General features: G+C 40.6%; 1 protein-coding gene across 2 annotated transcripts in view; it reads left to right on the top strand.

The window, feature by feature from the left end:
- Window positions 1-13,766: 13,766 nt before the first annotated feature.
- Window positions 13,767-14,735, top strand: part of cdh8 (cadherin 8) — an 87,623-nt gene continuing 86,654 nt past the window's right edge. For both annotated transcript variants that reach the window (XM_069536384.1, XM_069536341.1), the window contains exon 1: window positions 13,767-14,170. In XM_069536384.1, coding sequence (XP_069392485.1) covers window positions 13,913-14,170 — 258 coding nt within the window. In that variant the 5' untranslated portion in view covers window positions 13,767-13,912. The remainder of the gene's footprint in view (window positions 14,171-14,735) is intronic.

Here is a 14,735-nt window from a genome sequence, read left to right as displayed (position 1 = left end):
TTTTCTCCGTGGATATTATATTGTACCAGCTCTGAATACAAATAATACACTGAATGTCCTGGCACAGAGAAGCACCACTGAGACTGCTTCTCCTGGAGATATTCAGCATTCAGTTTTGGGGTATTGCACAATATAGGGTCCAGGTTCTTTGTCGTAAATGAAAAGAAAATGTTGGTTTTTGACCCCCTTGTGTATCATTGTCTCCCAAACCAAACTGTGTTCCATGAACACACCACAATAAGCAGAAGCCCCGCGAAGGGCACCCATATAAGCATTGGCCCTGGGACAGCCTGGCAGGCGCTGTGTGCAGTGCATCCTGATGTTTTAGGACTTTCTGCTTCAGAGCAATAGGAGAAGGTTCAGCCTTTTAAATCATCTTTCTCTGTAATGCACCAATTTCATCTACTATAAAGGTCATCTAGTTTAAAGACTTGGTCCCTTTTCCAGCTGTCCTAGTATTAGAATATTCATTGATACCACCTGATATAAAATAGGTATTGTAAGAACTGTTTTGCCCATTCATTCAACAAAAAGTAAACAGATAGAAAAGAGGATATGTAGATACATAGCTAGAGCCTTGATGCACTGTGTTTCAAATATAACACTGAATTTCCAGGCAAGAAAATAATAAACCTACTTTTAACATATACTCTGATGCTAAAAAGACTCCAGCCTTGGGTTTAGTTCCATGAAGGACATTGTACAAACTCTCAGTCTGTGTGGAGTCGAAAACAATCCCTTCTCACAGATAATCTCCCAACCTGGTCAGCTACCGGCTCTGCAGTGTTTGGGAATGTCAAGGATCCTTTGAGCCATTTTGAGTTTCCGGTGATGGATAATGGCAAACAGCTCGCCTCTGTGAGTAAGGATAACCTTCCATTTGATCAATCTTGCACCCGTCTCTAAGACTATACCCTCCAATAAATCAATAGCCTGGATGTGTTTGTCCTGGTACTTTCCATTCTCCTCAAGCCCCTTCCATATGCTCCTCTCCTGAAGTACTTGTCTTTTGTTTTTGCTATTCTCCACTCGTGGTCTTTGATATCCATGTCCCTTTGTTCTTCTGTTACAACTTATTTTTAAGATTATTTGTCAGACATGATCTAAAAACTGTTGCAAACTGCATCGTCTGCTAATTTGTCGTGATTCAGTATTTCACAGAAATTCCCAGTGTTTGTCATCAAACAGTACTTCATACTTGGCTGTCTGTTTCGGTTAATTTTAGAGAGAACAAAGGAAACTGTATGCGGCACCAAGGGAGAAGCCTTTTTGGACTGTCAAAGCTACAAGATATGGAGCCCAAACACAGAGGGGATTTGATTGAGAGTCGGGACAAGTGGCAATTTATCATCAAACAATGAAGTGAGGCACTGAGAACATCAGGACTAAGGTTGTTAGCGTTAATATTTTTCCATTAGGATTCCAGGCTGGTGAGAGAAAAAAATATTTTTAATTTCATGTTAGAACAGAGTCATTATTTTGTATTACTCATAGGGACAAGTCTGTAGATGATGCAATTAAATTTCCTGAACAAAACACTTTTGGTGTGGCTGTGCAGTCCCTGCAGGATTGCTGGTCGCCTATGTTCTCTCCTAAGATTCAGTGGAGGAGGGTGTGTTTTCTAATGACTTCACATAGCGTCAGCCACATACACCAATTATTAATTAGAATCTGGAAATCCCTCTGAGATCTTGTCCTGGTGCAAGACAAGAAAGAATTAGGTAGTCCCATAGTTGCCAAGCTGCAAGCCATTTCAAGTCCGTCTTCAAATGCAGGGTGTACTGCCAAGTATCCACAAGAGACGTATAGATACATTAATCAAAGCTTCTTCACCCAGATTATATATAGTGTGTGTATAGAGTGACATTAACCTGCTGTTTAACAGCCTGTGTCTGCATCAAAGTAAAAGTCACAGTCTTAGAGGCCTATTTAAATCTGAAGAGCGGAGGCCCTCTGAATTGAGTATGAATGTAACAAGAACATATGGTTCAACAAGAAGTGACCCAGAAATAGAAATAAGTCAATACCACAGTAAATCATTTATCATGGTAAACCTGCAATAGCTTGTTTAGCCACTAGGGGACAACATAAGTCTTGAGCCTTTTAAGTTGCATCAATAGTTCACACATTCATGGAGCAGTGATATCAATTTGACCAGTTACCATCAGGCAGACGTTACAGAGCCTATAAGTGTAAGACCAACCGCCTCAAGCTCTCGTTCATACCAATGTCCACCATACTACTCAACAAGGAGACGCGTTGATTCGGTCATGCATCTAATAACCCTCGCACTTGTCTTGCACATCTCACACTTCGGTTTTTAAGTTTTGATGCCAGTTTTAGTTTGTCATCTTGCTGTATCATTTTAAGTGTTATAGGGCAAGTGCAATATTCAACTTACTTTTATTCAGCATTTTTATTCTGGGTCTTGGGTGATATGTCTTTGTGTACTGTTTTTTGATATTTACTACTGCTGCAGCACTTTTGCCCAAGACAAATTTCCCTATGGAACAATAAAGTAAATTTGATTTAATTTGATCATAGATCTGGTCACCTGAAGTCCAATTGTCACTCTCGTTTTGCTCTGTTTTCAGTCTCTACCAACTACTGAGGGAAAACTGGGCTTGTAAACCATTTAACAATCCACTGTGATCACAAGCAAGTTGCTAAGTTTGTCTGTCTGTTGGTTTGTGATTTGCAGGTGGTGCACAGTGGGGTTTAAGAGCCTTTTAAACGTAGACCAGCTGCCTGCTGCAGTGGAAAACAATGTTTTGAATCAAAATAGTACAGATGTGGACTAGACAATTGTAAGCTTGCTGATGTGTTCATTATCATGAGCAACACATTATTTTCCGATTGGACCATTTGATGTGTTATTATAAAAAAAAAATAATAATAATGCTACAGTTTTGTCACAGTTGCTGTGGTTGTGACCAGGATTGGGAAACAACAGTAAGTTCATAGTTGGCAGAGGTGCACGCAATGACAACTCTCCAAAAGTATGAAACACTGCTCATCTATGTTTTGATTTTGCTCTGTACATTTTATGGAGAAAACCGAGACATTCTTCTCCGGTCCCTTTTTCATGCACAGACTCACGGAATTGCTTTTTCAATAATAATGCTGATGTTCTCATACATCAACGGGTGCATCAGAACCATCAGGGTATTTTTAACTCCAATAGTTTTTCAAGTCAGGAAGAAAAATCATGAATGTTTCAGGATTAAGTCTTTACAAAAGTCCATAATCAATCAGTATTGTGGCTATCAATGAAGCAGATACAGTATTATTTACTGAATGTGTCTATTTTAATTATTAGTCAAAGCAAAAGCTCATAGAGACAATAAATAAAAGTGTACTTGATGTTGTTGGTGTCTCATCACACAGGTATTGGACCTTGTGCACAACATTGTTTCAGTGATTCCTGAGGCTGACTTCAGCCACAACCTGAAATCACTTCCATTAACAAAATATTACAGATATGGTGTGTGTTTGTGTTTTGAGCAAAAGCTCCTCTGATCACCAATTTTCAGCTGTGACCTTATTAAAATGCTTGTGTAGAGCACAATTTCACTGATGGAGAAATGAGAACCAGACCCAGTGCTCCTCAGCAGCTCGTCATTGAGCTCACATACACATTTCATTGGTTTGTTTCTCAATTAAATGGGTGTCAGTTATTTTTCCATGCACCTCAATTTAAATGAAACAAAAAAAAGGACCAAAAGATTTAGTTATGATCTGTGCCGAAAACTCCAGTTGCTTTTTGTTCATGTCTCTTTGGAAATATAATTGGTGGTTATTTACATTCAATTCATAATATGTAAAGTTGCCATTTCTCAGGCTAAATATAAATCCAACTATTAATAAGGTACCATTTAATGTTGGCTTTAAACAAATGTAAAACTTTACTCAATCCTGCCCCTGCTCGCATCTATGAGAACCCTGCAGCATACATAATTTATCTTAACCTCTCATCAGAAAGGAAATTCATAGGACCCTCCCTCTGTCTGTGGGCTGACGACAAATGGCAGAGCTCATCCTCACTAACCAAGTGGCTAACCCTCATAATGAGCACTATTAAAGGTAAAGTGTCATTACTGCACCACTCCGTCTATTCATTACAACCATCAATGTCTACTGATGTCTGTCTTCATTTAATCTCAGACCTCTTCTGTGAGCACTTCATCTGTACCTTCTGTCTCACATTAATGTCAAAAGTCTTCTCTTTTTGCCACATTCGGTTTGGCTATTATATGCCCATGCTCATAAAGCCGCCAATGATGGAGAGACAGGCTCGTGTTAATAAATAGAGCTGGTTCACACGCAGTTCTGGTGTGACTTTCTCTTGAGTGTTAAAAGGATAGTTCATCATCTACTCGCCACTATGCCAATGGAGGGGTGGGTGAAGTGTTTGAGTCTACAAAACAATACAGGAGTTTCAGGAGTAAACAATGTTGCAGCCAAATACAATACAATTAAACTAAATGGTGACCACTATGACATTTGGGTGAACTACCCCTTTAAGTCTCATAAAGAACTTCCTTTAAAACTTAACGCCTATTATCAAATCCATGGTGCTGTCAATTTCATCTCACATGAATTATAATTCTGGGCTGAATAAACTTACAGTGTTACCAAACATTTACTGTCATTCCCTATGTCAAAGCAGCTCTCTTCATTAACTACATAGACTGTGGCGGCCGCTATATTCTACCACAGTTAATTTTTTTATACTTCTGATAATTACTTATAGGTTCAGTGTGTAAGATTTAGGTGAAAGGGATCTATTGGCAGAAACTGAATAAATAATAGTCCTTGTGATGTTTTTACTAGTGTTTCATCTAAATTGTATTAATTGTTGTTTTCTTTACCCTAGAATTGGCCGTTTATCTTTAAATACTTTATATTTAACTTGGTTTTGCTTCATTGCTGCATTGTATATTTATGTGCAGTGTTATATGTGCTCGTTCTATCGTCCACTAAGTTGTCACCATCTACTTAGACAGTTGACCTCATAGTTTCAGCTGCAGTTGTGCATGTACCCACAAGTGGCATGCAGTGCGGCTCTCTCCCTCACGAGAGAACTTGTCTTTCACTCTTTAGTCTGTGTACCTGTCACTCAGAATCTGTTGGGTGTGTGTGTGTGTGTGTGTGTGTGTGTGTGTGTGTGTGTGTGTGTGCAACTCTGTTGCTGCCAGATAAATAATTCTGCATGAAAGGGAAATCAAATTCCTACATCTATTCATTCATTTGGATCAGTGTGGAATTTAGTGGTTTCATTCCTTGTCCCTACCACCAAGTTCTGTGAAAATCCATCCAGCTCTTTTTTGCATAATTCTGCTAAGTAACAAATAAAGTGAGAACATAACCTATTTGGTGGAGGCAATAAATATGATTTGAAACGTTGAGTTTCAACTTCAAGAAAAAAGTCCATGAGTGTATTTAACATTCTTGACGTCCTGACTGTCGTCTTTGACGTTTGACTGGTTTCATGCAGTTAGATTAAAGTCTGTCTTTCTGCATCACTTTTTTTACCTGCTCTCATCCCACCTGATCGGCTGCACATCATCACACTGGTTAACAGTTCCATCCATTAGACTTTTTAACAATGGGTCAGTATCTTGCTATGCTAGAAGCTCTCAGACTGGTAATGTCTGCCTGGACTGTTCTGCTTTTCTCCAAACTGAAATGGCTCAAATGCTTGATGTCCATCAAGCATTTGCCAAGAAATGACTCACATTAATAAAACAGCTTTGTCCACTTCTTCAAAAACTAATCACATTCCCATCAATCTAAGCTTTATTGTGATTTGAGTGCTATTCACAAATTTCAGAATGGTAAAACTATAAACTGAAGATTTTGAGAGTGCCAGTTATTAATGCTGCCTTAAAATTAGCTCATATCAATTGTTTTTGTTCTCTCCTTGTGGTATTCATGTCCCCAGACCTGAGGATTTTCTAAACGTTCACACTTTTCTGTTATAATAAATGGCCATGGAGGTTAATTTTCTATTTGGTGCAAAGTTAACATATTGTAATTTTACTTGTAAAGAGTTTTTGTCTGGATTTTTAGCCGACTATCACACAGACCTCAGTTAGTTCAACCACAAGAGGTGGTGTTGGTGGTTATCAAACAAACCATGGTGCGTTTCATTAGCAGTGTGTGACATTGTTTTTGGATACTTCAGTCTTTTGGATCAATTGCAGGAGGTTTAAACAGTATTAAACTGTAGACGATGTAAAAGAAGCAGAAGTGGCTCACAGGATTACTCGCAGTCTTCTCCTCGTTCGACTTTGATTTGGTGGATTCATACTAGTGTTGAGTACTGAGCTTAAAGTTGGTGATAATGATAATACAGCACAGCACTTTATTCTTGTAATTTTAGGACGTTTCTGTGTAAAATAATTACTAAGTTCTCATAACATTTTTATCTGGTAATACGACTTTAAATGGCCCTAAACTCCTACATATGTTCAGCAGTTGCAAAAACTAAAACTCTCCCCTGACCTAAAAAGCTAAATGCCACACCTACACAAAAACACTCTACAGGCAAAGTTTATAAAATCTTAAGTTTCTAAAGAGACAACTGCAATTTGAATATTGCTCATCAATTGGTTCAGGTAGTTAATGCTTCAACATCTGCTGATCCACCTTAAGACTAAAGTTCACTTACTGTGTTTCTCTCAGCACTGTATATACCAGACTGTCTATAACTCCACCACTGGCAGAGTCAATTAGCTTTTAAGCAAAGCAGATAATCATCTTTTTATATGTATTTGTGGGTGGAGGTTAATTCAATTCATTTATGAGATTAAAGTTGAACCTTCTCACCACACATTCCATTGCTCCTATTTTGTATAAATATATGAGCATTAAGAAAGGCTAATAATAATTTCTGATGCTCTGAATTGTTATTGTTGTTTCAGCTGCTGCTGTTCAATCTGGATACTTAGTTCCCTCAGTGTCTTATTACATGCATCCCTTAATGAAGCAGGAATGGAATCACTGTTTGTTATATCAGCAGGGGTCTGAGGACTGTCCTGCATAATTGGGAAGTAAGTGGAATAGATATGCGAATGTGAATAAATAAGCCAAATGTAATTAATGAGGACCAATGATTCGGCCGGTGATAATTAAATCTGCCGTGTTTTTCAATTTGCATGATTAAGATGTTAGTTAATGTTATGTTGTACCCACACGTTACAGGTTGTTCATTCTCAAAATGTCAACATATCAGAATTCTCAACACTGCACTTAATTATCTTCAGGAGCTTAAAAACTATCAGCTAAATCAATTAACTTTAATCTGCAACCAATTAAAGTGTGACTTTAAGGAATGCTAATGTGCCACATGCTGCACTTATATCTCAACCTGCTCCAACACAGACGTCACACAAAATTTTCTCAGAATACTAAAGCGCGTTTGTGCGCGCATATTGTCTGAACAGGAAATGTTAAAGCAGGATAAGAATTTTTTCCCCAGCTTTCTCTCACGCTCGACTCAAAATTAAGTTTTATTTTATGCTGTGTTTTATGATTCAAAAGAGGTCAGAAGTGATTTGCATATTTTGACATTTAAACATTCACAGCAGCTCAGATAAATAATTTTTTTAAAACCTGCCTGAAAATCAGCAGCAGCGGTTTTGAAGGAGCAGAACTGAAGGAACCAGTCTGAGTACTCAATTGTGCTGTTAACACTATACTGTCACATGGAGAGGACAGTACTTGACAATGAAGAACAACCAGTATTTCTGAGTCTTTCATGTCCACCAGCCATAGGCATATTTTGTGGAGTGCTTCTACAGATATGTCAATTCTGTTGACAAGGAGGAAGAATAAGAAGAGGATAAAAGCAATGGTCATTTTAAATGCAGGACCCCCCTACCTTCATATCGCACACCACCCATACACCTAAACTGCATTGAAACTCATTGTTGTTTTTTTTTTTATTCCACCAGATGGGCCAGATCCTGATATTACACAGTGTTGGTCTATATGTGTACACAATGTTCATGCCGCAATAACAAAACAACACTGCAATTGAATATGACAACATTCGTTTTTAGCCTTCCAAAACAAGCCATGACAGAGGGACAGGTGGTTCAAAGAAAAGACCGGTGTCGACTTTCACTAGGTGATGGGAGCTGTTGTCCCTGGTACAGGCTCTAGGTTTTTGCAGCTTTAAACAATATCATGCTTCCATCTCTCCTTCTGAGAGATTGAATAAGTTTATGTTTGTGATATTTCAGACAAACAACTAATTCCGAAAATAACCAGCAAATTAATGGATAATGAAAACAAATTCAATGCAATGCAAATTCAAAAGCAATGAAAGCATTCAAATACATTTTAATCAAGTGGATCTATTGAGCGGTGGACACAGTGAGACAGGAAGCTAGTGCTGCAGTAATAAGATGCTGTAATATGACACGGGTAATGAGACACTGCAAAGTTTTACTTAGTTAGACGTGCTACCACTTCTTTACTTAAAACACATTTATAGGGCATAATGGACACAAGACTGTGGATGAATTATTTAAGCTAATTGGGAGAAAAGCAGGTGACTCACTTGGTAATGTTTCTGATTTGAAAACAATAAAAACTGACTTAACATTTGTCTCAGCTGAGAATCAGAAATGACCCTGAGGCAAATTGTTGTCATTGTGGGCACCTTTTCAGAGAGTGTTAAATATCCTGCAGCACATAATGTATGAGCAGGGATGAACTCGGCCAGCCATGTGCCAATTGTACCTGCAAAGACGAGGCTAGCGGTCACACAGCAGGGGTGGGGGTGAGAGCAGGGGCTCACCAGCAATGACAGCGAAGAAGGACAAGTAAGGCAAACTAAAGAAGAAACATTAGGCTAAAAACACACTTCACGGTTGCCGCATCCTAACCACGGCAACGCTGCTTCAAGGTAAACTGCACATCAAGATGAGTGTTGAGTCGGAAACTTGGCCAAATTAGGGTGCGGGGGGGGGGGGCGACAGTAGGGTTATTTACATAAATGGGTCTTTGAGGGTGTAGACACCTGCTGTAACAGGTCCGTACATGCTTCTGAGAATCATCCACGTGTGAATATCCATAAGTGTGGGCATGCTTGGGGTTCAATTGAACCATGAATAGACAACCAACAAATAACATGCAAACAAATCGAAATCAAACAATGAAATTTTCACTCAGTAACAGTCCCTGCGGTGGTGACTGGAGCTTCAGACGTGGAGGTCTGCGGCGCACGCTGCTCCAGCTCTGTGATTAATACCACTGACAAAGCAGTAACTAATGATCGATTGAGGATGCTTGGGTTCTAAAGACCATTTCCCCTTCACTTACTTTGCCTTTTACAAAGCCATCTGATATTTTGATCACTGGCAGGGGCCATGTCAGTGGAATTAATCACTAATTTAAAGCTGAAACCTTCTCATTTGCACAGAACTCGGCTCACAGAAGGAGATTTTGAATGATTAGATGGTTACAGATTCACCTGATGTCAAATGGAGCTTTCATCCTACCTTTTAAAGAGAGACATGAATATCATTGGCGCTGACACATTTTTATTACAGTATATATTCTTGTATTAAGCATGAGTTTTGGCTTTGCTTTAGTGCTTGACACTTTAACTGTGTCGCGTTAGGTTGTGCATGTGTGTGACAGAGTGAGAATAATATATAATATATTATATAATAAATGTAAATAATAATTATACTCCGAGAGCTCCAGTTACTGTTATGTGTTTTTTTTTTCTGTTTATTCACTTTAAGGACTGAGCAAGTGAGTTTTTTTTTTTTTTTTCAATCTATACATACCCTCAGAATGTCTGTCAATAAGATCTTAATTCATATTGAGCACGAGACACACAGCTCAACATTTACAGGCTAATGTATTATGCAGCAGGAGCTTTTAAGCAAGATGATTGGAGAATTCCCATCTGAAACGCAGCTGCAACATCAAAGCCTGAGTGGGAGGAAAATTAAATGGTATAGAAATAAATAATTGTAGACTTGATGTATTTGCTAATTGGGATCTCTGGCGCTTGGGTCAAAAGGCCTCCACCAGGCAAAAACCTTTATGAGAAACAATTCTATTGTGTTAAAGTGGAAAGGTTGACAGCATGCTCTCAGCAACTCTCAGACCTGAACTGGATCCAGACTTCTCCAGAGTTTTCATTCACATTCACAACAAAACCGAAATCTATTAATTTCACTGCGGAGATAATGTGTTTTTGTCTACAGCACACTGACTCCTGTATTGGCCCTTATTACTAAAAGCTCTACTGAGCTCTTCGTTGCTTTTTTCAGTTTGTATTCTTTTTCATTTTCCATTTTTGCATATGTCACTTGTTAGAAACATTATCATCACGTCCACTCACTCATAGGAGAAACTCCGGAGCAAATCGAAGGCCTCTCACTCTAACATATGTGTTTTCAAACACAGCCCCTCCTGAGAATGTGAGGAGATTATCCGGAGTGCAGTGGTCTGAAAGCAGTGTTTGACTTTTTACCAAGTGTTATCAGTGGACACATGCTGGGCTGAGTTTGACGTCAGCATGAAAACAAAACACTTGTTGAGGACAAGTGTGATGTGTTTCATGAAGAAATTATCACAGCTGAAGAGAAATAAGTGTGTGGGGGGGGGGGCATTCGCTGCTGATGCACTAATAAGGGCTGGGCCCCAAAGGCCTGCCTGGCATGCTGCTGCTGCCAAGTAGCCAACCAAACACTAGAGGGCTCTCTCCATGGGTAACCCCGTCTGCTGTCACTCATGCTGCTCCTCCTACACACACACACACACACACACACACACACACACACACACACACACACATTCTGCTTTGCAATGATGAACATGACCTTTTCGCTAACTGTCTTAATAAGACCTGTGTAAGTCTTCCTCCGCTCCTTGTCTGTTTTGTCACACAGTTTCTTCCCGTGTGCATTCATGTATCAAGAATACAAATGGACTGAGCCATTGAACGGGCAGTGTAAAGGCAAAGAGAGGACGTGAGGCTGACTGTGTAGTTCTTTACTTTCCATTGTGGCAGCAGGGGAGAAAAGTGTACGCGTGCGTGCGGGTGTGTGTGTGTGTGCCCATCTGTCCCTTGCTTATCCCTATCAAATGACAGTGTAAACGAGCAGCCTCAGCGTGTCAGGCCAGCTATTTCATTTCACTAATAACTAATAAAGAAAAGTGCGGGGCCAACTCATGCCTCCATACAGAGAAGAGTTAGAATGTGAGAGGAAAAAAAACGGATGAGAATATTTTACCTGCTCCCTAATATCTACAGCCATACAGCAAAGTGAGACAATAACCTTTGCGCGCCCGTGCCGGTGCGGAGCGGAGAGCGCGCATTCATTTGTGCGCCTGTTGAACCGGCTCCTCATCAACCCAATGAACGCGCGGAGGGGAGGCTCTCTTCGCCGCCGCTCATCTCTCCTCCATCTCCTCCTCACTTTTCCAGTCGGCCAGCAAGCCTGTCGGAGCTCTAACAACTACAAGCCCACAAACACTGTCACTCCGCCTTGACAACACGCAGGAAGGATTTCTAGCTACCTCCCTCTCAATTTTGCCATTTTTCTCTTTTTCCCCTCCACAGTCTCGAACGAAACCCGTTGACTTTTTTTTTTTTTTTTGCGTATTTTGAAGGGAGGGGAAAATGGTGAAATGATGCAGCAGCGGAGAAGGATGCAAGTCTCACGAGTAAGTATAGCCCGCCATCATGCAAACCCTAACAGGTACCAGTGTTTTGCATGAGTGTTTTTGTGGAGAGGTTTAACAGGACCTGTCCCTGTTTCTCCATCGCGGGGCTAAAGTCAGTCTTCCCGGCGCGTTTGCAGGAGCGAGGTGACACGGAGCGACAGAGCAAGTCTACAGACAGCTCTGCAACTTAGGCTGCCTCCTTAATTCGCATTTCACTTGCCTTTTGTCGGCGGAGTAATGCGCACATATAAACATATAGATACACAACCCAGGATACAGTACGGTTATATTTTACGCGTGTGCGCTCCAGCCCCATGTTCCATGCGCTTAAATGGACTGACTGGAAACACTGTCTCCTCTAAGGGTCAAAAAATAAAAACTTCACAGAGAGGCAGAATTTGGTTACTGGTGGTATGTGCTGCAGACTATGTCAGACGTGTATAAAGACCAGAGGTCGTTTTAAACTTCATGGGTGAATATGTGGTTTGACTTGTTAATTCCAAAACGCATCGCTCCTGTGTAGAGTTTCTACCTTGGACAGCTCCTCCGCTGCCGGTGCGCAGTTCTCCGCAGAGCCGCCAGCACGGGCTGCTTTCCGGCGGGGAGCTGTCCTCTATCCCGTGGTGCTGAAGCCGGTTTGCTTACGCACGCACTGAGACTTCATAATAAAAGATACAATAAAAGATACGAGGGGAAATTACTGTTCCGTGTCAGGGCCATAGTTTTATATTTTAACAAGTTTATATTTTCTTATTCATTTCCTCTCAATTAATATATATTTTTATTATTATTAACCCCTGAGTCTCCGGGTCGGAGTCTATAGCTGGAGACTGTCACAGTAACTCGGCTCTCTCCGCACTTTGTGATGTTGCAGCTGCCTTCAGGTGGAATACGTTGCAGCTTATTGTCCTTGGAATCGCGCTGCTGGATCCATTCTTTACTCCACACCATACACACATACTGTGTGTGGTGAAAAGTTATCAAAACTAACACTGACACATGTGCTGACACCAAACCATTCGATGCTGTGAAAGCATGTCCACCTGCATCAGTTTTATATAAGTCTTTGTGTCTGTGATTTTTGCCTTTGGTTTTTGCATTCTGGTGAACAATGCACACCAGAGTGTGGAACACAGCCACTGAGCTGGTGAGAGGGATGTTCAGGCTAAAACTACTATTGATTAAAGGGCAACATTTACAGTAGGTTCAGGTTCTGTTGTATTTAATTAAGTTATTTTCAGTTTTTTAAGTTTATATCAGTGCTTCACAGAAAACAGTTCAATGTAATATAACATATTTGATTCTGAGAACATGCCTCTGAACACCTTCTCATTTAATCACAATCGTGTGGATTACTGTATCCGTGAGCTGCAGTGCTGTTGACTTTGTAGAGCTCACCTGCAAACAGCCTCTCGGTTTAGAGCTGACATTATTGCACGCACACATGGATGTCTAAGAAATCTGATTGTGGCATAAAAGGATATTTCACCCCAAAATGTTCTGTGAAAACATTAATCATACGGAAGATGTAATTGCTTACAATCTTTCCAGGATAATCCCCAGAACAACAGATTAAAGCAAGGCAATCTAATGTTGTGGGCTGAATAGCCTTAGAGTGCAGACATGCCCATTTGTGGTTCAATTGTAGCAGGATAATATGAAAAGCAGATCGGAATAAAGGGTCACGGCTGCTACAGATAGATCACTCATGATGAAGTGACATCTTGACTTCTTGTCCTATAACAAGAATTCGTGTCTTGTTATTTTTGTAATCCCCTTTTATCTGTTTTCTTGCCCTAGAAGCAGATTTGTTCTTCTGTCTATCACTCTGTCTGTCTCGTCTGATTTCTTCAAATGTTTATTTGACCCCGGTTGCTTATTCCATCCTCCCCCTTTCTTCTCCACCTCCTGACAAACCTTCACCGAATGAAAAGACAGCTAACAAACTGTGATTGCTCCCTCATAGGTCTCCCGCTCGGAATAACGCCAAATGGATGCTGTGCTGAGTGCCTCAGCCCTTCACCAATCGCTATGGAGGCATACCATGCAAGTGACCTTTATCACACCATGAATGCAAGCTCCGCCGTTGAAAGAGGACACAAGTAACCTTTTCTTGTTACCTAAGGAGCTGTTGATCTGAAGAGAGTGGGGGAATCAAGACACCGAGACAGAAGAGTCTCGTTAAACAAACAAATACAAAACACACGACGACAGGATGCCAAAGCGGTCTGAGGAGATGCTCATGGATCTGTGGATGTCCTTGCTGCTGGTGTGGATTACTTGTGCTCCCCGTGTGTCTACGACTCCTATCGTAGGCCAGTCCAAAAGTATACAAACTGGTGGGTCCGCAGCAGTGGCGAGCGGTCTTGGCGAAGGACAAAGATTACTGAGCCGCGCCAAGAGAGGATGGGTTTGGAATCAAATGTTTGTGCTGGAGGAATTTTCTGGACCTGATCCAATTCTAGTTGGCAGGGTGAGTGCTGTGATTGTCAGCATTATATTAAGCTCGCTTATCATGTGGAAACATTAATTCGGCCATTTGAATGCTCCCTCATTTTTTTTTCTTTTTCTTCCCATGGGCAGCGGGAGGGTTTTGGTTGTCAAGGGGAAGCAGAGATATGGGGACAGGAGAAGGGGGGGCAAGGGGAGGGGTGTGTGTGTGTGTGTGTGTGTGTGTGTGTGTTTATGTTTGTTTGTGTGTGTCTGTGGTGGAGAGGGGCTTTTGGAAATTATTAAACTCCCATCAAATAACAGTGGTGACATTTTTTTCTCTTTGGGATGTCCAAGAATCTAACAATCAGTTTAATGGTCAGAAAGATGGTTGTGGTGTGTTTTTAACTCTCTGCCACAAAAAAACACTTGACAACAAAATGCCCTTACCCATTTCTTTTTTTATTTCCCCTTCTTTCCCCTCATCATTTTTTTTCCTGAATAGGCATAACACAGGAATTGTGCAAAGAAGGCTGCTTTAGCTATAGTTCATTTCTCCATTACGATTCTGTAACAAACAGAACTGTGGGCTACTCCTGCAGCTGAGG

Source organism: Paralichthys olivaceus, chromosome 1 (genome assembly GCF_024713975.1).
Source record: "Paralichthys olivaceus isolate ysfri-2021 chromosome 1, ASM2471397v2, whole genome shotgun sequence".
NCBI lineage: Eukaryota > Metazoa > Chordata > Actinopteri > Pleuronectiformes > Paralichthyidae > Paralichthys > Paralichthys olivaceus.
This window is presented reverse-complemented; position numbering and strand designations above follow the sequence as displayed.